The sequence below is a fragment of the Poecilia latipinna genome, unplaced genomic scaffold (genome assembly GCF_001443285.1).
Source record: "Poecilia latipinna isolate Pla-1442-1.1 unplaced genomic scaffold, P_latipinna-1.0 Scaffold477, whole genome shotgun sequence".
Classification (NCBI taxonomy): domain Eukaryota; kingdom Metazoa; phylum Chordata; class Actinopteri; order Cyprinodontiformes; family Poeciliidae; genus Poecilia; species Poecilia latipinna.
This window is the reverse complement of record NW_015113093.1, coordinates 173,751-201,093: the sequence shown is the minus strand read 5'-3', so window position 1 is coordinate 201,093 and position 27,343 is coordinate 173,751. Positions and strand designations below refer to the sequence as shown.

The following is a 27,343-nucleotide window of genomic DNA, read 5'->3' as shown; positions in this document are numbered from 1 at the left end:
TAAATCTGGGTTATTTCAAAAGCTTCCCGATTCCCTAAATGAGCAAAACAGGATCTATAAGACATTTGAAGCGATACAGTCAAATATTCAGACAGGAATCTTAGCATAACACTTAATAATAAAAAAAGACATTTTGGGATTTTCATGTCTTTAGTGTATCATAGGAGGTTGTTTTGTGTCATCTGGAAGCAAATCCATTCTGATTAGCGTAAATGAAAGTAGTTAAATGTGTAAAATCTGGCGTGTTTCTGCACACTTCAACAACAAAACAAAAGATTGCCTTAAGGCAGCTTTGATCCTATGAATGTCACCCAGGAAATATTCAGTGGTGTTCAATTTACTGACTCTACATCGACAACTACCACCCACGCAGGTCACCAATAAACCTTTGAGGGGAGAATAGGTCAAACATGAGCTATCTCCCTTTGATGAAATACCCAGCGCATGCCAAGGTATGTGAGCCATCTTCATGATATAACTGGAATTAGGCATGGCAAACGCCAACATGTGGTGCCCTGGAATCTTTTATAATGCCGACGTTGCTGATAGCCCTCAGATGTTTGTGAGAGGTTTAATAGTAAAAGTCTCCTCCGGTTATGTCAGCCTCGGCTTGTTGAGGAACTGACGGCCTCACTTTTGTCGCATCTGTGGTGAGAATATCCCTCAAAACCCAGAAGGTCAAAGTGGTCACCCTGCAGCGTTGCGATATCTTTGAATGGTGCCATGTGGAGATTGGCTTGAATGTTTTCCACTGTTTACTAGCTCCCCTGGTGACTTCTCAGTTCCCTTACAAAGACTACAAGTATAATTTAGGGAGCTCTCCTGCGGAAAATGAGCACCCTGTTGAGTGGTTTAAGTGTTATATACAACGTGACTATCCAGCTCAACCTGGGTGAAAATCCTCTCCTCTATGTGTTTTCTGTTAAAAATAGGACTGCGAGCTCCTATTTTTAAAGTGGGTCTAAAATTGTGGAAGAACTTTCCACTCCAAGCACTGTTCTCACGTTTTAGTTGTCCACAGGCTTTGATTCAATGTTTCTAGGATGAGGCTCTGGACAGCACCAGAGCCTCATGGGTGAACCTAGTTTATGTAAAGCAGCATGACCTAATATGGTTATGCTGAAAAATAAGAGAAACACCCAGTAACAGAGAGTAAAACAGAGCAGATGAGGAAAAGGGACAGAAATTACTAATCCAATACATAACATTTAGCATCTCCATCTTCCCTCTTCTTTTACCTCGCTGTTTATAAAGTTTGTCAGTATCTATAAAATACAATGGCTTTTAATATTCTTATGCATATACTTTTTTTGTAATAAAGCTTATATTTAGACATTTAGCACTTAAAAAAATATGTGAAATATAATATTTGGCTTTTGTTCCACCTTTTTTTTGTCACAATTAAAACTGTTTTAAAGTCTTTAAGCTTTGGTAAAAGAAAATGGCATTTACTTTTAGCCACTTACTACATTTACGCATTTCTGCCAACCTTCTGAAATGCAGGATGTTTTCTTGTCTTTCCCATTTTGGAAAGTGACTAGTAGAAGTGGACACATCATTTTGTATTTCAAGGGAACACACGTTTATTGACTACAACTTAAAAATTCTTAGACCGAGGTCAGATTGGTTTGGAAAGCTGTTTTTCATTTAGCAAATGAAATCATAATGTGAAAACTGCTCTTTGTATTTACTTTGATTATCTTTCTGTTATTCTGAAATCTTTTGATGACTTTATACATTTTATGTATGGGTAAAAAAAAAAAAAAAGAAATGCCGTAGGAAGGGTAAGTAGTTTTTTCATGACAGTAGAGAATTTCACATGACTTTTATTCATGATTTTTTTTTTTTTTTTTTTTTAGTTTATCAATATGTCTAAGTGCTCTTACTTTGTAGAGAAACCTTGGGGTAAATTGTGATGTGACACCTTTAAAGTTTAAAGGTTTAAAATGTTGCAGGACAATTTTGGATGTATGTTTTAGATTTTGCACTGTTACAACAAAACATGACAAACATGCTTTATTTATATGTATGTCAATAATGTGGTCTGTGATAAACCCTCTATGCAAGGTGCTGCATAATTGAGAAAAAAAAATTGACCACAGAAATTCCTACAACCTGACTAGATGTAGGATGATTAAACTGACTTATCTACACTGAAGAAAGTTCCTGAGACCAGAGGCGTGTAGGTTATTAAAGACAGACATGGTAGCTGATTTAACGCAGCACATTGTAAGTCTAGACTCTCAATGTAAAGGCAGAAGTATGGTTACAGTGGCGGTTCAATGTCGTCTTATCTCAAGATGCACCTCTGAACTCAATGTTCTTAAGGTGGATGTTTTTGTTCTCAGTGGCTTGTCGCATTGTGGAACCATTTGATATCTACATGTTGGGACCTCAGTTCTGCTTTTTGACTGAAGTCCTTGACCTTTACTAAAAGACAGATACTAGAGAATATGTGGAAAGCTATTTTTGAGTTGATGAAAAGAAGATATTCAGAGCATCGCTGATTTCAAAATCAGCTCTCATCCAAAATTTTGAGTTATGAGTACAGAAGGTGGTGAATGTGGAAAAACTGTGACAAAAATAAGTAAAAAAAAAAAGAAGAAGCTTATTTTTAAACATCTACATAATTGAAAACCAAAATGGTGAAATTTTCATGCAAAGTGATGGAAGCTTTCATTGCATATGAGAGGGGCTTATGCAAGCAAAGTTTATGGTGCCAGCACTCCAAGCCAAATCTGTTTCATGGGTGTTACTCAGCTTTTGGCATGATCAACATCAAGGGGATATTTACTGAAAATTCTAACCAAAAGGAGCATTTATAAGCACCCGCTTTATTTTCACCATTCCCAAATCTGTTGTATTCTAAAGAGGTCCAGCTTTCAATATTTTAAACTTTCTAAGGGGCCTGGTCTCTCTTTTAGATTGTGGTCTTGAGTCACACAGAAAACATTTTCTGTGAGTGAAAAACACACACACACACACACCCACACACACACACACACACACACACACACACACACAAATCTCGACTGTGAAGTCACGTCCTGGAGAGGAGAGCTGGAAAATAAAGTTGTTTATCAACCTAACTGACATCCATCACCTCCATTTCAAAGCTGCTCCAGATCTCCGGTGTTTGCTTAGCATTATTAGAGAAGTCCACAAGGGAGTGTGGATCTCTGTGCCGTCTGTCAGGTAAGCTTTGGATAGAAATGGAGTCCAACTGACGCGAGAGACTGCTGAAAACATGTTTAAGAGTTATGAAAATATGTTCTGAGAATTTCTCGGGAGGAGGATTTGTTGCGTCATTGTGACATTTTATTCATGTCCTCTCTTTTTTTTACTGATATGGAATCAAATCAAGAGATGAAGTCATGCGAAGAAAAATAGAATACCTTGCAGCTTGTGTTCTCACACATTTGATCGTGTAGATGTTGAATATTTGCGTTAGCGATATGGAATATTTAAAGTCATATGAATAACAACGAAAAAACAGAAGGAAATACTTTCCAGAACTTTCTTACAAAATGTTGTTTTTTTTTTTAACTTTCTGGTGAACACAGAACATCTTAGTTATTTTACCGTACAGACTCACAAAACAACCGCTGATGTCTGCAGGTTTGGCCAACCAAGCAAGTGCATTCTGAGAGCAGGCCACAAAATGCTAAAAGTAGTTTCCAAATGGCTTTTCCTATTGTTGAGAAGAAATGTCTGTACAGTCAGAAAAATGGTACATAAGGACCGATCCTTGGACACCTTTTATGGGAGGTTTCTAAGAAGGAAACCTCTGCTCTCTTGGGGGGGGAAAAAATTTAAAATTAAGGCCAGATTTATGTTTGGCAGACAAAGATGAAAAACTTCTTGAATAATTTCCTTTGAACAAATTAGTCTAAAACTGAAATACTGGGCAGAGAACAGAGGACATGTTTGTCATAAACCACAAATTGCATTTGGGAAAAAGAACCTCATAACAACTGTGAAGCACAGAGCTGAAAGTGCCATAGGACCTGACCTGGGGTACACACACATTGCAGCCATGGAGAAGAAGGCCCGAAAGAGGCTGTTCTTTTATGAACGATCTCATAAGGAGCAACATCCCTGAGAGACTGCGGGTGTCCTTTCATTGTTGCACCGTGAAGAGTGACTTACTGTCTCTGCTCACGGTTTTCCAGCTGCACAATTGCACAGAAAAATGAGCTCCAGCTCCATAGGGCATTAAGGTCACCCAGCGGGAAATTGGATATCCTCTGCCAACACCACTGTTTGAGGAACATCGAGAAAATCCTCCAAGTCGCATCACACCGAGGACATGCGCTGCCTTTTGGGCAGATGTTTCAGATCTGTAAAGTCAAAACACAACAGATTGAGAAGCATTTCTTACTCATTAGTCATCACCATGGTGAATGCTGCTATGTGGTCAATTTGACCTTGTGTATTTTTATGTCTATAATTAAGTGCTTAAAGTTTACTTTTAACAAGGGATAAGTGCAATATAATGATGTGGTTATTTTATAGTCTAATTTTGTTTTAAGTGAGACATTGTTCTAACAATGTTTCATCCAATGACAATAAAGATTATATTCTGCTCTAGTTTTAAGACGGTTTACTTCTGCATGACCTGACCAGCTAACGATCAGGGTTCATTCATTGTTCCTTTCTCCACTGTTCCGGACATTTTGCGGAGGTGTAAACACAAGTAAACCCTGGTCCAGACCAAACAACTGGACTGAGGCCCACTTTTTCAGGTAGCCCTCGTCCTCTTCTAAGCAAAATGTAGTTCAGTTCACTTTTGAAATTATACCTGATCCACCGTTTTCTGCTTAGCGATGCTGCCAGTACATTGTGGATCTGGACACGCAGGGCATCTTGTATCCTTCAACTCTTTTTTCTTTTTTTTTTTCTTTTTTTTTTTAGAAACAACCCATCTAATGACAGCACAAATGTGCAGAACAGAAATGCATAAAGATAGTGCTTGAGGAAAATGTGAGAACATCTGTAGAATACCTAAAACTGAAACAGACCCTGCAACATGACAACGACACAAAACCCACCAAGAAATGGTTCAGAGTGAGGAAAACGAAAGTCCTTAGAAATGCAAGAAACCCGTCCAGCAACCGGCAGACAAAACAAGAGGACTTCAGAAAACTATCCACAGACCAACAGACACCGATAACTACAAGAGAAGCGTATCACTGAAGTTACTTCATCCAAGCAAAGTTAATACTAGTTACAATGGGTAGGGAGACTTAACTTTTTACAAACAAAAAAAGCATTTTTGTTTCTACCTTTTTTTGTTTAAGTGCAAGTCAACTTCTTTTTCAGAGATTAAAATCCTTGTAAACAACAGAACATCTGCTCTTTTTAATTGACCAGAAACACAAGTCCAGATACAGTGAACAATGTCTGTGGAAGAAGCCAGCAAAAAAAAAAAAAGGGTCCATCGTAAACGTTGGATTGCAGATGGAATCCAAAACCTAATAAAACTTAAGTTCAAGCAAACTGAGGGGAGACAAGGAGGGAAGCACAGGCCAATACCAAAGGAAAAACAAAAAAAAAAAAAAAAAAACTGACAATGAGTTCAGTGAAAGCAGGACTACCTTTAATGAAATTATGACTAAATGGATGCAGGTGTGACAACCAGAAATATGAAACAGGTGACGGAGGAAAATACAAAGCAAACTGAACAGAAGGCACAAGACATATAAATAGAAATGAAAGTAAACACCAGACACACAAAGGCACATACTGTAGTGCTGGAAACAAAATTAAAACAGAAAAGGATTCCGGAGTCATATGCTGTGCCGTTCAGCTGACATTGTACAGAACAGGTTAAGTAGTTATTGTGATATTAGAAATAGCCAAATTTCATTTATATTCCTGGAAATATTTTTCATCTTCTGGTTGAAAGAATTCTCTTGGTCTGCTTTTATGAACACAGGTAAAAGACATGAAAATAATCAATCCAGTAGCTCTGTTAATAATAACTATAAAGTAAGGATAATAAAACATAGTTACAGTTATGGTTTCAATGCAGCTTATTCATATAGTGTCAATTCAGGACGAATTTGCCTGACTGTGTTGCATCAAATGTAAAGTTTAGTGGCTATGGGAGGTTGGTGTGTGGCTTTCTGTAGCTGGATTTGGCCTCTTAGTTCCAGTGAAAGAAACACATAATTATTTCGCATACCAATACATTTGAAGAAATGTCAAGCTCCTGTCTCCATGGAAATAGTCTGGAGATAAACTATTCAGTTCAGTCCCAACATGACTGTGCACCAATGCACAAATCAAGGTCTGTTAATACATGATTTAACAAGTTTGGTTTTGAAGAAGTAGACTTACCTGAAACTACGAACTAGGGCAACATTAGTGTTTGACCTCACAAATACTCATCTTCAAAAATTGTCACAATCACTCCTAAACCTTCTGTTTAGGAAGGCTGGAAAGCCTTCCCAGAACAGTTAAAGCCATCAGCAAACATTGGGCTAAAATTCCATCAAATCCTATCAGAATGGCATGTCACGCAAAATTTGCGTGACATGCAAATTTTGCGTGACAACAGCCTTGTTGAGCAATGCATTTGGCAAAAGTGGTATATAATAGAAAAATGTAATTTAAGATAGTATCAAATCAATTTGCCAATTTAAAGTAAGATCACATCCAATATTTGGGGGGTTGATTACACTGATTGATACAGTGATTCTTTCTACGTACATTAATGTGTTGACATATCAAAGGACATCAAACTTTGCACTTGAAGTGGAACATGCAATTTAACTTTAAGCTGAAAAGATCTTTTGATTTTATGCATTTGGTAGAAAGAAATCACACCCATTTAAATTGTAGGGTTTGAAGTATTTGGTATGTCTGAAGAATTCTTGGGAAGTATCTAGTTTTGTTTTAATTTTTTTGTTTTTTGTTTTACAAACACTTCCATTTCAGCTTCAGCTTTGTTTGAAAAGTGCTCTTTTAAATCATCAATTATAATCAAGTCAGTTTTCTTTTGGTAATCTGAGCTCAGTTTCACTAATCACACCCAAGCTGGTTTACTGTCATTACTGCCACCTGCGTGATCATGGAAGAGAACCTGTCTGATGACACGAAGAAGGCTAAAAGATTTCTAAAAAGAAACACATGCCTAAATCGAATGAAATTCAAGAAGACATGAGTAACAGCCATTGGCAAAGTGCGCACTTAAATCCAATTGAGGTGCTTTCATGACGTTAAACCTTCAACTTCAAGGTTTGGATAGATTCCCCAAGGAAACTATACTTTTAAATATAAAGATAACTAGGGTTATCTTTTTATGCCAATAAAATATAGTCAATGATATGAAGCACGTGTGATATAAAAAAAAAAAAAAAGGAAGGGGGAAAAAAAAGAAGAAAAGCAGCATTAGCCTATGGGGCGGAAATAGCCTGCTGTTTCTGGCGCTGTTTTAGCGATGTACATAAAATCAAATCTGCTTCTCTGTTTATTTTAAATGAGCTCCTTTGAGAGACGGTGACTCAGCTGCCAGCACAGTGGGAATGAGGGCTTCGCAGGGAGGGAGCCAGCTGGGCATCAAGGTGGAAGACATCAGGGGAGGGGCCACGTGTCCAACATTCAGGCCCTTCGAGTGCGGATGAGATCTTTACGCAATAGCTATCGGAAGATTTCCTTTATGTAACTATCTCATGACAACCCACCGCAAACCGTTCATCTTGGAGAGACGGTGACGGACGAGCTCTCCTGCAAGCCTCTAAATATATAAGAGGGGAGAGAGAGGAGCGGGAGCCCCAGTCACTGCCGTGCCTCGACTCCTCCAGACTGGATGTAGCGGAACAAGGTGGACTTGTGGAGCGGCTTTTTTTTCACGCACGGAGTTTGCAGGAAATACCGCATCTCATTCATTTCGTCCTGGGTTCTAACTATAAAATAAGCTGCTTCCGTTTCAGTTTGAGCGATTCGGCTTTTGCTTTGCGGGTGGATATAAGTCCGCGTTTGGAAAAAAATAAATAAAAAAATAAATAATTTAATTCACCAGGTAAGTTAAGCTTCATGAACGGATTTATCTTGAACTCTTTGCCCTTATGGTTTGATTGATGTTTTAATCTAAAAATAAAGCCCGAAAAGCCGACTTTTGATGCTTTTTAGTAATGAAAATGATTTCTAGACAACTGTATAGTTCAAGTACGTCGGATTATATTTGAAATATAACCGCACAATTATCCATAGTTACTTTTCCCTTTATGTAATTCTTTCTTTTATATTTAATTGAGAGAAGGACATCAATACATTAAAATTATATTAAATGTAATTTTATTTCCATGGATTTTTGAATTAATCTTCATCTACTGCAGCGTACTGTATAATTTCTTACCAGAAAAGCTGACAAAGAGATAAAACATTGAATCAAAATGAAACTGAATGTTGGACTAAGTAAGCACAGCAAAAGCTAATAAAATATCTTTGTTTTATGAAGGAAATATGATACTCAGGAGAAGTCTCCTCTTGTTGTTCATATCCACATTCCATCAAGTAACACCCCAAGGTAAGTAGATATTTATAGATCATTTATTTATTTTAAGTTATCCACACTGATTTAATTATGTCTAATATTAATACTAAGACTACAAGACTTTGCTTCCTTTCGAAAAACGATTAGTTATTCTATTATTGACAGGTTTGCTGGTTTTGATTAGAATCCGTAATTGCAAATTTTAAAAACTTCATGGACCTTCATTAATCCCCAATAGTAATTTGATTTCCTATTTTCATCCCTTCATTTACTGATTTCAAGATGGAGAGCAGGAAGATGAAACATCATTTGACCTGTTTGAAATCAGCCACATTACACGCAAGACTCTGGGGGCCAAACAGTTCCGGGGCCAATACTCTGATCTCCCTGCCTACCGCTTCATCCGCTTTGACCACCTGCCCCCAGTCAGCGCCCCCATACTGAAACAAATACTACAGCAGATCCAGAACAACGAGGGCTTTGTGTTCATCGCCAGCATCCGCCAGGATCGCTCCTCGAGGGGCACCCTGATCGGCCTGGAGGGCCCCGACGGCCGGCGGCAGTTCGAGATCGTCTCCAACGGACGGGCCAACACCCTTGACCTGGTGTACTGGGTGGACGGTTCGCAGAACGTGGTCTCGTTCGAGGACGTGGACCTGGCCGACTCGCAGTGGAAGAACATCACACTTCACATTCATGGGGAAAACGCAAATCTGTTTGTGGGCTGCAGCTTGATCGACAGCTTCATCCTGGACGAGCCCTTCTATGAACACCTTCAGGCCGATGGGAGCCGAATGTATGTGGCAAAGGGATCAATTCGTGAGAACCACTTCAGGGTAAGATGGAGAGAGTCTTCTGAGATCAGAATTATGGTTGTCTTGCATGAGAAACAATTCAGAAGAGGGTCAATGATAAAAAGTTGTGATCAGAATTGGTAAAAACTTATTTTACCTCTAGAAAGAGTTCTTCCACCAAAAGATTTAATAACGGCATTAACGACAAGTTTGTTGTTGTTTTTTTGTCTAACAGGGCCTCATTCAGAATGTGCGCTTCATCTTCGATACATCAGTGGAAGACGTCCTCCTTAGTAGAGACTGTGAAGTCACAAGACTAGGTGAGAGACAAGTGTTTATTTGGAAAAACAAAAAAAAGAAGAAAGCCTTGTAGTATTTATCTAAAGGTTCCTGGCATTCTGTGGAAGTTGAGATCTTTCTGAATCCAAAATGTGAATCAAATTTATCAGAACTGCAAAGTGTTTCGAGGCTGATCCCTTGCAGATGTGCTTTGGAGACTCCTTCACATGCAACTCCCTTCCATACAATCACCCTTACATGTGATGTCTGTGTTTTGTTAAGTATCCACCGCAGCAACCAGTTTACCTCCACTGTATGAATCTAAGGACTTTCTTGTCGCTCAAAAAGAGGCTCGCAGATACGTGGCGAAGATCTCCCGCCGTTGCCTGTGGAAACGGCAGTACTGACACAGTGGCTCGAGGTCGAGCGCTGAACAAAAAGAGATGCAGATGCTTACATTTATTTCCATTGGCAGTGGACTTGGAATAATATCCTGGGAAAGAAAATAGAAAAAGAGGAAAAGTGAAGGCAACACTGCAGATCACAGAGCTTCCACTTCCAGCTGCTCGCACACACACACACACACACACACACACACACACACACATTCGTGGTGAGATCATAAACTGGCTGCTTTGGTTGCTTTTCTCAGCTGAAGCATGGCCCAATTTAAAATAAGGACCTCATGATCTTTAGCGGGACTCACAAGAGTACCAGCTATGGAGATATAGACACAGCAAATTGAAACACAGGCACCTTTTACAACACACTGCAAGGTTTCCAGGTCTGGAAGGCGATGCTTTGGTGCGTTATTGCACTGTGAGTCCACACGCATTGAGTAGGAATGTCCTGTGTTCCAGTGATCGTTGCATATGTGTTGCCACAAGAAGTGTTAAATTCCAGCTTGAAAGAGTTTATTTGTTTAACAAATGTCACCAAGGCATTTAAATCTTCTGCACGCTCACTGGTGCCAGTCAAGCTTCCACCTTGGCAGAGAGTTTAATGCAAAACGACACCCATAAACCCGCACAAACCACTCTCGTAAAAGCCAACACACCGGACATTAATGAGTAGCGTTAAAATTAGCCCCCTCATTTCGCTCTCTGTCGAATTCTTTCCTTGCTATGCTTTGAAAAAGCACAGCATGTCAATCAGGGAGAGGGGAGAATGCATAAACGCTTTCACAGACAAGCCCTCCTGAGATTTAAATGGATCCAGCAGACTGGGGAGGAAATAAAACATTGTGGGACATCACTGGGCAAGTCGAATGACTTTTTGATTTAGAGTCCCCAATCTGCTGTTAATCTTCACCAATTTACATCGCCAGATCCAAGCAGATACGTGCTTGTGTGTTGGCAGGACGACAGGCGCTCCATAGAGCTTTTTGATATGCGTCTTGTTTATTCTGGAAATTACGGATTCGCAAACTCTGCTGCGATATAATTAAACTTCAGAGTTTAAACAGGTAAACTGAGGGAAATGGAGGTGTAAACTGTGAGGGAATGCGGGCAGCTATTATGTTATAAGGTTCGCTGCAAACTCCTCCCAGAAAAGATGTCCTTTCCTGCTGTGCAGACTTGTATTTCTGCCTCCTTGTCCTGTGACCTGTCTGTGCAAAAATCCCAGCTGGTAGACACGTTATGCTTGGCTGGGTTTCCTGCTACAGATGTGTTGACGGTGCAAAAAAAAAAAAAAACTTGGCAGTTAGCCTCATTTTGCCCTTTAAATTGGCCAGTAGCTAGAAGGACTGAAGGATTAGGTTCCAGTGGCTGTAACTGAGAGATTTTCGCTGACTTAACTAAGATTATATGATAAAATTCAAGTAAATTTGTTGGAGAGGTCTCCCTATGTCAGAGTTCTCCTGAAGCAGGGCCTTGTATCCTCCATCACTGTTGTTAGAAATCATAAAGATTCAGAAAGCTAATCCTTGTTTAAATCAAACACAGCTACAAACTGCACATCTGATTTTAGCGCATTAAGCATCGCAGTAGCTATATTGTGCATTACGTCGTCTTTTGGCCTGCTCCTACAAAACAGGAAATCACATTGTCTGCAGATCATAAACCTCATGTTTCAACAATGATCTCAAATGTGTTTCCCATCACCGACTTGTAGCGGCTTACATCTCTTCTGCCTCTCTCTTTTAGACGATGACAATGGCTTGAGAGAGAGCGCAGAGATTGTGGATGTAAGCCCGTCCATCACCACAAACATCATAGGTCCAAAGACTGACGACCTGGGTGCAGATATGTGTGAACGCTCCTGTGAGGAACTTAGCACGATGTTCCAAGAGCTGAAAGGTCTGCGTGTGGTTGTCAGTAACCTCATTGACGGTTTGCAGAAAGTGGTAAGTTGGGAAACCGATTGGACCAAGCACATTCCTTTCCTGTGTTTGCTTCTAAAGTTGTACTGATTAATTCAAATTACAGGTTTGTAAGGAACAAACTAGTCTTTAATGTGACATCCATAACGTAAGACATTTAAATTGGGTTACTGGGTAACCTAGTTTTGTTTGAAAGTAAACGGCACAAAGCCGCAGGACTGTTTATAGAGCGGCCTGTGACAACTGAACCCGTTTGACTTCTGGTATCTGTGGCAGCATGAGTCAGGCAGATTTTATGACATGTTACATGTGGACATAGGAAGTGTTCCCCTGGCAGTGGCTCGGTCCAGTCTAATGTCTGACTTTGTTTAAACAGCTCTTGCGTTTCCTCTGGGAGCCTCCCAGCAGTGAGAGACTGTGGGCATGAACCTTAGGGGAAAAAAAGTGGTTGGTATGAAAAGGGTCCCTGAGGCTCTTCCAGATCGAGTGGTGTCTTACACTCTAGTGCTGCACACTGCCGTTTCCCGATTCAAGAGGAAGCTTGCACAGTGAAACACTCAAATCTTTGGCAGCGGTTAATCGACTGACAGTTCCCGAAGTTTGAAGGAGTCCAGCCACAGATCCCCTGGTCTCCAAGTGGGTTGGAGGTTGTACTGTGCAAAAGAAAGCAGGAGGTTTTACTGCTGTGCTCGCTCAGAAGCAAGAGAGAAAAAAAAAGAAAAAAGAAAAGAAGTCTAGTGTTGTAACTGCAACCGCTCAGCTGGATGACTGATCTTTCTCACTTTCCATGATTTGCCCTAACACGTGTTCCTAACATAATTGTTTTGTCTGTAGTTGATCTTCATATCTGCAACAGCCAGATGCACCTTTATATAATTAGCGTGCCTTAATTGTTTGTGACTAATGTCCTTCTTGATCTGCTACTATGTGTTCAGACAGAGGAGAATACAGTCATGAAGGAGGCCCTTGGGAGAATGAAGGACACAAAAGAGAAAAACATGTGCTGGCAGGACGGCCGCTTGTTTGATGACAAGGAAGATTGGGTAGTGGACAGCTGCACTAAATGTAAATGCCAGGTAATTCCAGTTCATGCGGGAGAGTACACATTTACTGCTGAAGTCTGTAAACTCGATAGACTCTATGATCTGCTAATTCCAGGAGTCCAAGATAGTGTGCCACCAAATTACATGCCCTCCAGTGGCCTGCGCCAGCCCTTCTTTAATAGATGGAGAATGCTGCCCCGTCTGCATGCGTAAGTAGTTCGCACAAACTCTTGTTGTTGCAAACACGAACGCAACTCCTGCTCCATGTTCTTTCTTCTAAACTAATGCAGCCGTGTGCCATAAAAAACAATATTCCGTCCATGTTGAGCTTTAATAGCACAGGACTCTTGCAGCCAGTTTGTCTGAGGGAGTAAACCACATATTTATTGACACTAAGAATGGCTTCTGTGGGTTCTTCAGATGAAGTCATTCGATAAACAGAGTGACATAAAGAATGAAAGCAAGAAGTTATGATCTTTTTCCAGTACTAAAATGCAATAAATAAATAAATAAATAATAAAATACAATAAGCAGATGTGGATTTTTCCAGCTAAAGACAGTGAAGACGGCTGGTCGCCTTGGTCGGAGTGGACAGAATGCACGGTCACTTGTGGGATAGGAACTCAACAGAGGGGTCGCTCATGCGATGCCACCAGTAACCCCTGCACCGGACCATCTATCCAGACCCGAAAGTGCAGCTTGGGAAAATGTGACAGCCGCGGTAAGTAGCTTGACTCATTTTTTCTCCAAATTGCCCTCATCCAGAAGTGGCTGCCTTTGCGATGCGATATTACTGTGTCTGTGTTGAATTATCTGTGCTCCATTACCACTTTGACTAATCGAAAACAAAACATTTGCATGACATGTGGGGAGGCGAGAACATAATGGAGCGGCATAAAAAGTCATCTCAGCTCATTTATGAGACGAGACTAAATCTTTCAAAGTGCAAAACGCTGAGCTTTCGTCTTCATGAGTTTGGATCTGTCACAGTACGTCTGAGTGTGAGTGAGGAACTGGATCTCATCGTTGAGTTGAAGGGTGTGCTCTGTCAAAAAATACTTCCAAATAAATCATTGGCAAAGAGGGTGTTCCACTGTGCAATTACTCACCACTGGCTCCCATGCAAAAATATAAAAAATATAGGATTTTTTACTGGGATGTTCTTTGTATAATGCCCCCTTTAAGGGTTCTTTTTGTTGTTTTCCTTTTTTTATTCGACTTGTTTAGATAACCAAATCGTTGTTAGTGTCACACGAAGAAAACTTGAGTGGATGTAAAAATGAATTTCAAATGATGGTTGCATTTATTAAGGGATGAAAGCTGTGCAACCCAGCGCCCCTGTCTAAATCAATCATTTAGTGTGATTCATCCCATTTGTCTGGAAACCAGACACAGCTGTAGAATCAAGAATGCTTGGCCTTAAAAACGTTTTTAAGAAGAGTTGAGAAATAAACATCATTGACATGTTCACAACCATTTCTAAGGCATTGGGACACTGAGAGCCATTGTGGAGAACAGAAGAAAACTTGAAACAGTGGTGGACCTTCCCACAAGTGGCTAGTTTACTAAAATTACTCCATGAATGCTTTCATCACTCGTACAGAAGTGATCTTGTTTCTCTCTCTTTTTTTTTTTTTTTTTTTTTGGGAAAAAAAAAAGGTTTTTTGGAACAAATGGTTGAGCATCAGATGATGCTCAACCATTCTTGTTTACACTGCTGGACAGTGATGTGGAGCACATTACCCAGGAATTACCTAGCCTTTTTTCTTTTGAGCCTCTGAAGGGCTCAAAAAAAAAAAAAAAACAGAAAAAAAAAATCCAAATTAAGGATTTGAAGTGGCCAATTCAAAAGCCTGGCTTAAGAGAGGTCAATCATGCTGGGAAATCTTCCAGCACATTAGTGAATTAAGATAGCTTTTTGCACACAATAAATGAATTAATCATTATTAAAACTGCTTTTTGTGTCACCTATGCCTATCTAAAACACTTAAATGCAAACATTTTCTTTCCTTCTTGCAGAAGCAGATACTTTTCACAGCTTGATTTTTAGAATAGGCAACAGTTTTGAATATGGGATTTGATTGGATATTGGACCATCATCTGTGATTGCTTTGAGCTACTATTACTCACGATGTATGTGAGGCACGAAAACAGTCTAACCACAAGAAGAGGAGTTTGACTATGATGACATAAATAGTGGCGTAAACATCACATTTCAAAGTGGGCAGCCTTTTCCCGCTATCACACAATGTTTACTGTTTACAGCTAGAAATGGGTGTGAATCTAAAGCACAGCATCAAATGTATGTATTGTGGCGATGTCTGCGTGATAGGTGTTCCTCTCTATCCCCAGTTCGCCAGGATGGGGGTTGGAGTTTGTGGTCGCCTTGGTCGTCTTGCTCGGTGACCTGTGGAGAAGGGCAGATCACCAGAATACGCCACTGCAACGCTCCTGTGCCGCAGCTGGGTGGAAAAGACTGCGAAGGGAGCGGGAGAGAGACTCAGAGCTGCACGGCCAAACCTTGTCCGAGTGAGTATTTTAGCTAAAGAAAAGATTTCTCAAAAAGAAGCATCTTTGTTTGAAATGTCTGCTGTGTTCACATGTCCAACATTCAGTCCTTGGCTCGCCTCAGGGCGACATTCCCCATGTGCTCTGGACTGAGCTCCTGTCAGTCTGTCAGGAAGCTTTGAGCAAAATAAGCTCAGTTTGTTTTCTTTTGTAGCGTCGGGGTCCATATTTCTGTTTCTGCAAAGTTGTTTGTTTAAAAAAAAAAAAAAAATAGAAAAATGATTAAGTGATAAAAGGCAGAGTTTTCAAAAATTCACAGCACTCTTAAAATTTCTTACACGGGTGTCTTAATGGGCTTTATATCATCTATTGAACTAAAATAAAAGAGAAAAATGCTGAAGTTACCCTTGCAACACATGTTATTTGTTTTTAACAAAAATATCTGATGAACAGAAAATTATTGTACATCATTAAATTCACTTAGGTAATACTTTTTAGAGTCAACTTCTGCACCAATTACAGCTGGAAGTCTGTTAGAGATCAGTATGACTATAAATTTGGCAGATCTTGTCACTGGGATTTCTGCTCATTTATCAAGGCACAGCTGCTTCATCTTCATCAAGCTTGATGGGTGCAGCTGCTGTGCAGTAATATTTAAATCATACCTCAAATTTTTCTTCAGCCTGTGGTCTGGGCCGTTCCAGGAACTTAAAATGTTTCCCTTAAGGCTGTTGCTTTAGCAGTGTGCTTGGGTGCACTGGCATGTTGAAAGACAAATCTCTGTCCCTCTCCAAGGTATGTGCCCTAACCCTATGTAAAACAGCTTCACCTCAAGGACTTTGATCTATTTAATAATATCCATAACTGATTTGATTTTGACCAATGTCAACGTGTTACCACACCACGATGCTGCCACTGCCGTGCTTTTGCCTAAGAAGCTTAGTTTTAGTTATCTGTTTTGTCAGGGCTAAAAGTGCTTTCTTAATTGAGTGAATATCAACTTTTTTTTCCCTTTCTTCTGTGAATTCCAGCTATTTTAGGGTAAATAGAAAATGTTCTTTAAGCTTTGCTTTCCATGTCCTATCAGTGTGATAGTGGCTTCATAATCAAATTGATGTTTTTTTTTACCCACTGCAAATGCATGGTGGCTTATTTATTACTAAATGAAAACAGTAATTCAAGAAATGTTTCATTCCTTCTATGAAGGTTGAGGTTAGTTTTTAAAAACTTGGTAAAGATTAATGGTGCAAATCCTCAGAGCTAAAACGGGGGACTTAATCTCTAGCCCAACTGTAAACTAGTTTGTACAAAGACTAACATAGGTGGACCAGTTTTACTTAATAATTACAAATAATCTGACATTAAATTAGAGAATAAAATCCTAATTTAGAATATCTGAATAAAGGGAACAATATGATTTAATTGTAGACAAAATCTATTCTAATGCTTTAGACAAGCAGAAATGAGTGTTTGCAGCTTTTGTTGAGCACTAATATGTGATTTATTTTCCCTTGTAGTTGATGGGGGCTGGGGACCGTGGTCTCCTTGGGCAACTTGTTCTGCAACATGTGGAGGAGGAATCAAAAGTCGTTCCCGTGAGTGCAACAGTCCTCAGCCTCAGTATGGTGGCAAGAAGTGCATTGGAGAGGCTACCGACAGCGACAGCTGCAACAAGGAAGACTGTCCTATCGGTGAGCTCAACGTAGCATTTTTTTTTTTTCAGTTATTACCAAAACAGGTTTCAGGTTTGCAAACAACAAGAAAATTTCTTCAGATCGTAACTTTGGCTTAAGAAAAAACCAAAGTTACGATCAACTGCCATACCTTTGTAGGAGGTGTGGCAGTTGATTTATTAGAATTATGTAGTGACTATAAATTCAGGTTGTGTCACAAAGATGCTGCCAAACTGCCAGGAATTATCAACAAAGTCTGTTATGACTACTAGGAAAAAAAATCCATGTGTTTGGAGATTTATTTTCAAAATGTCACATTGTGCTGTTTGTTTCCACCCATCTCTCTTCTCTGACAGATGGATGCTTGTCCAACCCTTGCTTTGGAGGGGTCGACTGCAGCAGCTCAGCAGACGGCTCCTGGGAATGCGGCCCCTGTCCTGCTGGTTTTCGTGGAAACGGTACTCATTGCGAAGACATTAATGAGGTAAAACCAAAAGACCCTCTTAAGTACTCAGTGGGTTTCTCATAATTCCTTTATTTGGGTTCTTATTTTTCATTTTGCCAATGCATTTTTTCCCTTTCTAGTGTGACATGGTGTCTGATGTTTGTTACAAAGTGGGTGGAGCACAGCGCTGCGTCAACACTGACCCGGGTTTCCATTGCCTGCCCTGTCCAAAGCGCTACAAAGGCACACAGCCCTTTGGTATGGGTGTCGAGGCAGCCAGGAAAAACAAACAAGTGAGTTTTTGTTGCACTTTTTTGTTGTCAGTGTCTTTAGCTGATCTCTGTTAGGTTGATAGATAGCCTCGAAGAAGTGAAACAAGAGAAGGAATGGATTTCCAGGAGCAGATCCCTGGTATTTTGGTGTCGGATCCAAACTTATTTATGACTAAAGCATCAACTATACGTGAATATGACTTAACTTTACAAATAAATAAATAAATAAATCAGCACCAGTAGAAGATTGAGGACAGAGGAGAAGACGAAGTAGATTGGAGTAACTCCTAACAATAAGCATATGTCATACCTCTCTGGTTTCTGGTAAGATCAGAAACAGACCGACCCAGTTCTTATAATTGTTTTTGAGTTCGATATTATAAAAACAAAAGTCACAGCTGTTACGTTTTATCTCTAGAACAGGTATTGGAACATTCCGTAGATAACACACTCCACAGGGACACTGTTGTTTTTGCTGTTTTGATCCCAGAATTTATGGGAAACTAAAAAAATAAAAAAAATCAGTCATGTTTTATTTCCCTTTGTAATGCTCTTTATGCTCAGCAGATGCTTGTCTGATTTCACATTGACTTTGAAAACCATCTTATCATTGGGAATAAAAATGCTTCATTGCACATATGTGTTTAAAAGCTGGATCATGCTGTTCGTTTGGCCTCGGTGCACTCACTGTGTGGTATCTAAAATGGATGAAAGTTCATCCCCTGGTGATGTGGTGTACCTGTGTGCTGTATTAGGCAACAGTACTTGCAAACATGAGATGCAATCCAAAAGGATCTCATAAAACCGATCGTACCTGGAAGTGGACCCTCCTTAGGGTTGTTGTTTATAAACAACAGTGATTACAGAGATTTAATATGATTAGTATAATTGAATCTTTTCAGTGCAGGCCACGCCAGCAACTGTTGCTCTTTGAAGTAAACTTGAACATCTGTATTCATAAAACCGCCTCCACTTCTTGTCCGTTTGTTTGTGTTCTGTTAGGTATGTGAGCCAGAAAACCCATGTAAAGAAAAGACCCACAACTGTCACAAATATGCTGAATGTATATACATCAGCCACTTTAGTGACCCAATGTACAAATGTGAGTGTCGCACTGGCTACGCTGGAGATGGCTTTCTGTGTGGAGAGGACTCAGACCTGGATGGATGGCCCAATCAGAACCTGGTCTGCAGTGCCAACAGTACATACCACTGCAAAAAGGTATTTTGAGTGACTAGTTTGGGAGTTGCCCTCCACGCTGTGACACGAAATTCAGCTGATGAATCTTGTGAACTTCTTGTAACCCTTTCAGGATAACTGTCCCAACCTACCAAACTCTGGACAAGAAGACTTTGACAAGGATGGACAAGGAGACGCTTGCGACAAGGATGATGACAACGATGGAATTATGGACGAACGAGTATGAGAATTTTATAAACTTTTACTATTACTAACAATTATTACCACGGAAAACGTAAGAGGACTCATGATAAGTTAGATTATATTTGGCAGAACCCAGTTGCAACCTCACATTTCTGCTCAGGTGAGCAACGACCTAAATGAAATGTGAAAGAAAGGAAAACTTTGCTTAACTTAAAATGAACCACAGTGCGTTGTGATGTGGAGTGGATAGTATCTAGTTTCAATAAAATGCAAAACATTTCTGTGGTTCTGAAGAACTAGATAGAGTAAGACTTCAAGCAGATAATGAATTAATGTCTTTGGATAATCTTTAAATTATTAAAATAAAATAAGCATAAATTATATTGCTCTCTAACAAATCAATGTAATATTACTTTTGAAATCAGAAACAGGTCTTGTGAGGGTTATTATTTTATATTACATTCTATGTTCTGTGTCTGGATGAGCAATAAGAGCTTAAAGATTTACAAGAAACATACATTAACAAACACACTCTTCCCTGCACAGGACAACTGTCCCCTCCTTTACAATCCCCGCCAATTTGACTTTGACAAGGACGAAGTAGGTGACCGCTGTGACAACTGTCCCTATGAGCACAACCCTGCACAAATAGACACCGACCATAACGGTGAAGGCGATGCCTGTGCTGTGGACATTGACGGAGATGGTAAACTGGCCATGCTTGTTTTTGAACTGAAGCACAACTGACTATTAAATCCATGCACTAAAATAAAATTGCATGTTCTAATAGCACATTTTTTCTCACAGAAATTCAGAATGAAAACGATAACTGCCCCTATGTGTACAACACTGACCAGAAGGATACAGACATGGATGGGGTTGGTGACCAGTGTGACAACTGCCCGTTGCTTCATAATCCTGACCAGGTAGTACATCCTGCACTGCAAAGAATGAAACCACATAGTAGGTATGTGAAGTATCAATGACTATATTTGTATCTGCTCAACAGACTGATGTGGATAATGACCTGGTTGGAGACCAGTGCGATAATAATCAGGACATTGATGAAGATGGCCATCAGAATAATTTGGACAACTGTCCTTATGTGGCCAATGCCAACCAGGCAGATCATGACAAGGATGGAAAAGGAGACGCCTGTGACTATGATGATGACAATGATGGCATAGCTGATGACAAGGACAACTGCAGACTGACGCCTAATCCAGACCAGGAGGATGCCGACGGTGAGGATGTGGCCTTTAAATGATTTAACATTCCAGTTGAAGCATGTTCCAGATGTGCGAAGGCTACATTCGTTCAGCAGGTCACTCCTGGAAATTCTTACCGAGGGAGTGCCAGCAGTTCATTCAGACTGTGGAAGAGTGAGAGAGAGCAAGACTTCTAGCAGATAGCAGGAAGGCTTACTGTGAGGGAAAACTTTACAAATTTGGCTATCGTTTAACTTGCTGAATTTCAAAGTGTTTGCTTTTTTTTTTTTTTTTTTTTGGAGTTATGTGGAACACCTACATTCTTCAGGGAAATCTAAGTAGTTCTAGCAATGCTAACCCAACTTGCTTCTTTAGAAAAGAAATTTGGCTGAAATCTGGATCACCAGGTCAAAAGTTTACGAATTTGTCAGTGATCAGCCTCATGATTCTGATTTATTAATCTCAATCTAAAAAAATCTGAAGAATAATATTTCTAATATTTTTTTGTTAATTTATGATCTCGACAAAATCTTTGTGGGTTGTTTTTGTCTTTTTTAACACTCCAAATTATTATCTTCCATCTTTCGCTTTTAAATTACATGAATTCTAGTGTCCCCTTTAAGTAAATGTATTTTCGAGTATATATGTAATTATGTCGGCATGCAGAAAAGCAGGAGAAAGTGGAGTTTTGCTTAAATAAAGCATCCATAAAAGCTCCATCCTGGTTTTCACACAATTGGGTTGTTTCCTGTGCAAACTCTAACTAAAACATACACTCGGTCAGTGTTATTACTATAATTTCTTGCATGATGGATGGCTCCTCCAAATACCTCATTGTTTTTCTTCTATTTATAATCTGGTTATACACCGTGTAGCTAAACATGCATGCTCCAGTATTTTCTAGTCCTGCTCTTCCAAACTCCACGTAGTCGCTATTTGTTCTCACTACCCAGTGAGGTTTTGAGTTCTCCCTGATGCTCAGCAATTAGTTTCCCTGCAGCAGGTGTGAAGTACAGAGGCTGTGGAAAAAGTCGACAACTTAGTCGGCACGAGTGATGTCATTCTGCATGGCCTAGCGGGCCAGAGGGGTACATGCCAGGTTGTGAAGTTTTTATTTCCTTTCAGCTTTCCTCGTGATTAATCCAAAGAGCCCCATTTAAAGCAGGGTTACCTGGAGTTTGTACAGCTGTCTGTAAATGGAAACAGACCACAGAGTAGGAAAGCTCTGGAGAGGATGCCTTTGCGCTCTGTAAAGCTTGTCAGATAGTGTTAATTTGATAGAACCATTTTGGTTCACTAGGACAGTAACAAAGCTGCTGACAAAAGGAAGCTGGTTACTTCCTTCTAGTGCTCCTTTCCTAACTACTGGCTTATTTTCATCCCCGCTTTCCCGGCACGCAGTCCAACTCCAACATACGTCAGGCTGTATGTTAGTAATACTTGTGGAAATTGTCACAACAAGAAAAAAAGCATTTGCCTTAGTATACTTGGCCTGGGTTTGAAAGCCCCCTTTTCTGGGAGGAATTGTTATTTTTCCATCCATTTTTCATTTTAACTTACGAATGTTCCTCAGTAGTGGGAGTGTTGGGATACTTACATCAGCGTACAGCTGTTTTTCAAACCTATTCAAAAGTAGGTCACCCTTGTTGATGTTTTTTTTAAATATTGCTTCATTCAAAACAGGTGATGGAAGAGGGGACGCGTGCAAAGACGACTTTGACAATGACAGCATCCCGGATATCCTCGACGTGTGTCCAGAGAACAATGCCATTAGCATTACAGACTTCAGGAAGTTCCAGATGGTCCACTTGGATCCAAAGGGAACAACTCAAATTGATCCCAACTGGGTGGTCAGGCACCAGGGCAAAGAACTGGTTCAGACTGCAAACTCTGATCCAGGCATCGCAGTTGGTGAGCAGTACACATGCAAAATATTTGCCGTCAGACAAGCCTTTCATTCTGACGCACTGCTTTCCAAAAGAAACCCTCTTGGCTCTGTAGAGTCCCAAGAATGTATCGTATCTGTTTTCCTCCCGCAGGTTTTGATGAGTTCAATGCAGTGGACTTTAGTGGAACCATGTATGTGAACACAGACAGAGATGACGACTATGCTGGCTTTGTCTTCGGCTATCAGTCAAGCGGGCGCTTTTACGTTGTGATGTGGAAGCAGATCACACAGACTTACTGGGAGGACAAACCATCCAAAGCCTTTGGCATCTCTGGCGTTTCGCTTAAAGTTGTCAACTCAACCACAGGAACTGGGGAAAACCTCAGGAACGCTCTGTGGCATACGGGGAACACCGCCGGACAGGTAGGATCTCATCCAAATGCTGTAATGACTTACAAATGTAGTCACAGCTCTTGGTTCTTTTCTATATTTTGCCTGGTCATAAACCCAAACTGTAATGTATTTTATTTGATAAAGCAGCACAAAGTGAAATCTGTTTCAAAAGTCGAATTAATACTTTACATAGGTGCGCACTCTGTGGCATGACCCCAAAAACATTGGTTGGAAGGATTACACAGCTTACCGGTGGCATCTCATCCATAGACCCAAGACTGGCTTTATAAGGTAGGGCAACCTATTTACCTGCCTGTATTCTTTTAACATCATGTTTATGTGTTAATGTCATGGCTTGTTGTTCTCTTTAGGGTTGTGGTATATGAAGGGAAACAGATCATGGCTGACTCAGGACCAGTTTATGACAAGACATTTGCCGGAGGCAGGTTAGGCCTCTTTGTCTTCTCCCAAGAGTTGGTTTTCTTCTCCGACCTCAAATATGAGTGCAGAGGTAAGTTGGAACCATAACCATGTTTGCCAAACAAAACATTTTGTGAGCTTTGAATTATCTGGGTATCTTAAATCTTACTGTAAGGCTGTCATTTCATGGATATTTAGTTATTTAATTTGTCAGATGGCTAGTTTACAACTTGAGATTAATTAACCATAGAGAGACACAGCCAGACATAAGGGCTGCCCACCCGATGTTTTTCTGTTAATAATTAGGAATATGAGGTATGATAACCTTGAAAAAAATCGACCACAATTTTACTGTATCAGGATATTTACACACATTTAAAATTATGCTTTTAAATCCCAATTATTCTGACTGTCGCTAAGCTCACCAAAGCAACAGTCATTGAAATTTTTATTTTTTTTTATTCTGATACACAAACTTAAGAGCAAAACAAAAAGAGAAAGAAAACTCCTAAATTTGGCTGTCGCTTTGGAAAACCTAGTGTATGAAATATGATCCAATTTTGCCTTTCTGCTCTTTACAAAATAACACAAGTACAACAAACCTCTATAATTGGTTAATTATATGGTCTGTTTACTTGGATGGAGACTCCTGTCTCAGCTGAGATATGATGCCCTTAGCTTTCCAGCTGCAGTTTTGAACAGCTTTATAAAAATGATGGGTGACGTTCCTTTAGTTTCCACACCGTCATTGTTTTTTTGTTTTTTTTTACAATTGGATATAAACAAGGCTGAATTTGTCTTTCTTGTATTTGGGAGAAGGAAAAAAAAAAGGTGCAATAGCCTTCATTAAGCCAGTAGCAACATGTACAGTTGGAGAAAACTTCAACACTTTTTTTTCCAGCATCTCATTAGAAGAACTTTAAACTGAAGGAATGGTGTAAGGGAGTAAACAGTTTTGAAAATTTGGAGCTATTAAACTTCTGTATCCCTTGATCCTGTTAATCAGCCAATGCTTAATTAGGACACTAAGAACCTGCCTGTGGGAAAGTTCGCCTTTTCTGACATGAGTCAGAAAGTAGTCAGTTATTCTTTATTTTGAAAAGTGAGAAAAGTAAACACTGAGAAACTGCCGTGTGAAAACATTGAGGTCTGTATTGCTTTGTTAACATAGCTGGACATGTGGATATTTAAAATCATTTTCAACAATATTGAGAAATCAAAGTAAGTGAGACAAGACATGTCAATGTTATCTATAAAATCTAATAAATACACGCAACTTCTAATGTTAAATAAATCTGGACAATGTGGTGTATCTCATCCGATGAACATTAGAAAATGGCTACTCTTCATTTTGAAGAAGCTTTTCCACATTTGATACATGGTTCTGTGTGATGGTTAGAGGGAAGTCTCCACAAATGCTAAAGTTTGACATGAACACTAAGACTTAGAAATAACGTAGAGATGAGTCTAAGCCTTCATTATTTGGACATGTTTGGAAACAACCAAATGCAACATTCCAGGATAAAGGCGTCACACCTATCGTGAAGAACAGAGCTGAAAGTATCATTGTTTGAAGATGTTTTACTGGAGTAACACCTGACTACCTCACAGCTATAAACTCTACAGTGGTCCAGAAGGTGTTTGAGGAAAAAAAAATGTGCGAGTTCATCTGTAAAAACAAAAAAACTGTGCCGAAGCAGAACTTGACTCTGCTGTGTGACAGTGACTCAAAAACAAACCAGTAAATCCACCAACAGCTGGCTGAGAGTTAATAAATGGCATGGGTATGAAAGAAACTCCTCAATCATCAGCTGAAATGAGGATTAGAGCAAACTTTCCTGAAATGGCTACAAGAATCAGCTCGTTTCATTTCTTTTCTCTTGTGTAATGAGCAAAACAAGTCAAATATATATGTATATATTTTTTTTTGCCAAACCACCTTCATTTTCAAAGATGGATAACAAAAGACTAGGGATATTTTATTTTATCTTTTTTTTTTTACAGAGTCTAAATTCCTAATTGTTTCTCATCTCTGTGTGAACTGTTATTGTTTCTTGCATGCAAAGAACATTTTGTAAACAATCAATATGTTTTCCAAACTTCAGATAAACCGGAGTTCCCAACAGTGTTCATCAGGTAATGGGGAAAGGGTTTGTGTGTTGAGTTGTTGTTGCAAGAACAAAACTGCTGTTTCTGCTTGTCAGCTTGCCCATGCACAATGCCCCAGCTGCATTGTGAAAGGCCTTGTGCGTCAGTCCAAGGATCTTATGCTGAGTGCCAAGTTGCTAAATTGTGGAAAATGAGCCTGCGGCACTTATTCACAATCACAGCCACGTTGCTGAAGACACGCTTCCTAATGCCCACAGTGCACATGTTGTTTCTGCATTCTGTCGCTTTTCAATGTGGAGGCTTTACCGTGAACTCAGTACTAACTATAGTTGTCTCTCAAATCTTCTTGCAGATAATTGAGTTATATGACATACAGAAGATGGACGACGGCAAGAAGTTTTCCAATTGAACCCTGTCACCAGTGAAGCCATCTGGACATAAATAAGACTTTGCATACAGGCATCCTTCGCCTTAATACGTTGACAGGAAATGACATCATGGCAGATTTCAGTTTCCCTTATGCAATTTTTCCATTCATGGGAAGAAACTGAGCATAGTAAACATGCTTAAAAAGCCTCTGCAGAATATCAAAAAAATAAAAAATGTACCTATTCTACATCTTTATCTTTATTGTGTGACCACTTGATGGAGAATCACTTACAAGGGAATCAATTATTCGTGATTCCCTGCATTTGCCTTCTCGCTTTGACATGTAAGTGATTTCTATTGACAGATGTTCTTTTGTTTTTACTCAGCTGTTGGTCAGTCATCTGTCAGAGCTCTGTCTGACAAAACATAAACCAACCAGCTAACTAAAACCATAATCAACACTATTTCTCATCATTCTTCTTATGATGAATGTGATTTAAAATGGGAAACTACAGTGATTGATTTCAGCAATGCAAAAGATGTTTATACTAAGTCTGTACTATAATTTCTTTTGTAAATTATTTAGGCTCAGCCTGTATTTTTTATTTTTTTGCATTTGTGCTAGTTTGTAAATAGTTTTATTTATTTGTTTACACTGATATATAGTTCAATATCACAAACAAGATAGCATACCACAAATATCTGAAGATTTTTAAGTGTTCTGTCACTTCTGTCGGAGGGACTGTTTTTTGAAAGTTGCTTAGAAATGATCATTTTCATACCTTGGTGACAAGGTATATTAGTTGTGGTTGTTCAGTTTAAGACATCAAAGTGATATGTATGTTTATCTCTGTCTATATGAGTTTAATCATCAAAACTGGCTGCTACAGTTTTTTTTCCTGAAGTGCCTGTTCCCCGGTAAGTCTGGTGCTGCCTAACAGATCACTTATATGCACCTGACAATCTGAGGGTCATTACATTTTGTGGTAAAGTCTTAAAAATGAAAGATTGTAAAGACGTATTGTTGCAAGTAGTTTTACACTCCTATGTTGTATTTTTTAGCATTATCATTGGATATGTGGACCCTTACAGTGTTGAATGAAATGATTCCATATGAAGGTCTCAAAAGACAAAGTGTAACTGTACAGTGTGGCTTGGGATCATGACAGTGACTCAGTTGATTGGCATTAGTCTGTGTATTTCTTATGTTCTTCCCTGCTTGCTTTCCGTCTTCTTCTTTTACTTGAGATTTGCAATGCACAAAGTGTAAATGTTTTTTTTATTATTATTATTTCTGTGATGTTACATAGACATTTTTACAAATTTGGATTGTTCTGTTTACAAATAAACCATTTTATACCATTTTGTTGAACATATGACTAAAAACTGAAATTGGCTGATGAATAATTTTACAAACAAGAAGTGTTTCACTTTCCTAAAACACTTTCTTCAAATATCCAGATTATGTCTCTTCAGCTCATATAATGAATGAACGGTGTGTTTAAAAGAGAAGTGTTGGGATTTTGCTCCTTTATTTAGACCCAATAAGTCATATTGGGCTGGCAGCACAAAATAAATAAATAAACCAAACTTAGTACTGCGAATGGCCAATATGGATGATTTGGCAAAGCCTGTGTCTATTAGTCAGGATGGGTTGTAAATTTGTCTGAAATAAATTTGACTGGAAGCAATAAAGTATTGTGCATTAGATCAGGTCAGATGCTTCCTCTGAGCTT

The 27,343-nt window shown here is 39.4% G+C and overlaps 1 protein-coding gene across 2 annotated transcripts; it reads left to right on the top strand.

The window, feature by feature from the left end:
* The first annotated feature begins 7,527 nt into the window (after window positions 1-7,527).
* Window positions 7,528-27,114, top strand: thbs2a (thrombospondin 2a). 2 transcript variants are annotated; one of them, XM_015039614.1, is made up of 23 exons: window positions 7,528-8,026; window positions 8,465-8,533; window positions 8,783-9,336; window positions 9,530-9,614; window positions 11,721-11,920; window positions 12,832-12,972; window positions 13,055-13,148; window positions 13,490-13,660; window positions 15,292-15,468; window positions 16,965-17,138; window positions 17,477-17,604; window positions 17,706-17,858; window positions 18,840-19,058; window positions 19,150-19,257; window positions 19,767-19,926; window positions 20,028-20,146; window positions 20,230-20,464; window positions 22,112-22,339; window positions 22,468-22,739; window positions 22,903-23,000; window positions 23,081-23,220; window positions 25,235-25,265; window positions 25,591-27,114. In XM_015039614.1, the coding sequence occupies exons 2-23, from the start codon at window positions 8,470-8,472 to the stop codon at window positions 25,592-25,594; spliced, it is 3,555 nt and encodes a 1,184-aa protein (XP_014895100.1). In that variant the 5' UTR covers window positions 7,528-8,026; window positions 8,465-8,469; the 3' UTR covers window positions 25,595-27,114. The 2 variants fall into 2 exon arrangements, with proteins under 2 accessions (XP_014895100.1, XP_014895101.1); XM_015039615.1 differs by lacking the exon at window positions 25,235-25,265 and having other exon boundaries at window positions 7,529-8,026.
* The last annotated feature ends 229 nt before the right edge of the window (window positions 27,115-27,343 follow it).

Excerpts from the sequence above, each read along its gene's own strand:
- thbs2a (XM_015039614.1), top strand. The coding sequence starts at position 8,470 with ATGATACTCAGGAGAAGTCTCCTCTTGTTGTTCATATCCACATTCCAT. Across the intron at positions 11,921-12,831 it reads TTGACGGTTTGCAGAAAGTG|ACAGAGGAGAATACAGTCAT; the intron begins GTAAGTTGGGAA and ends CTATGTGTTCAG. Across the intron at positions 17,605-17,705 it reads ATTGCGAAGACATTAATGAG|TGTGACATGGTGTCTGATGT; the intron begins GTAAAACCAAAA and ends TTCCCTTTCTAG.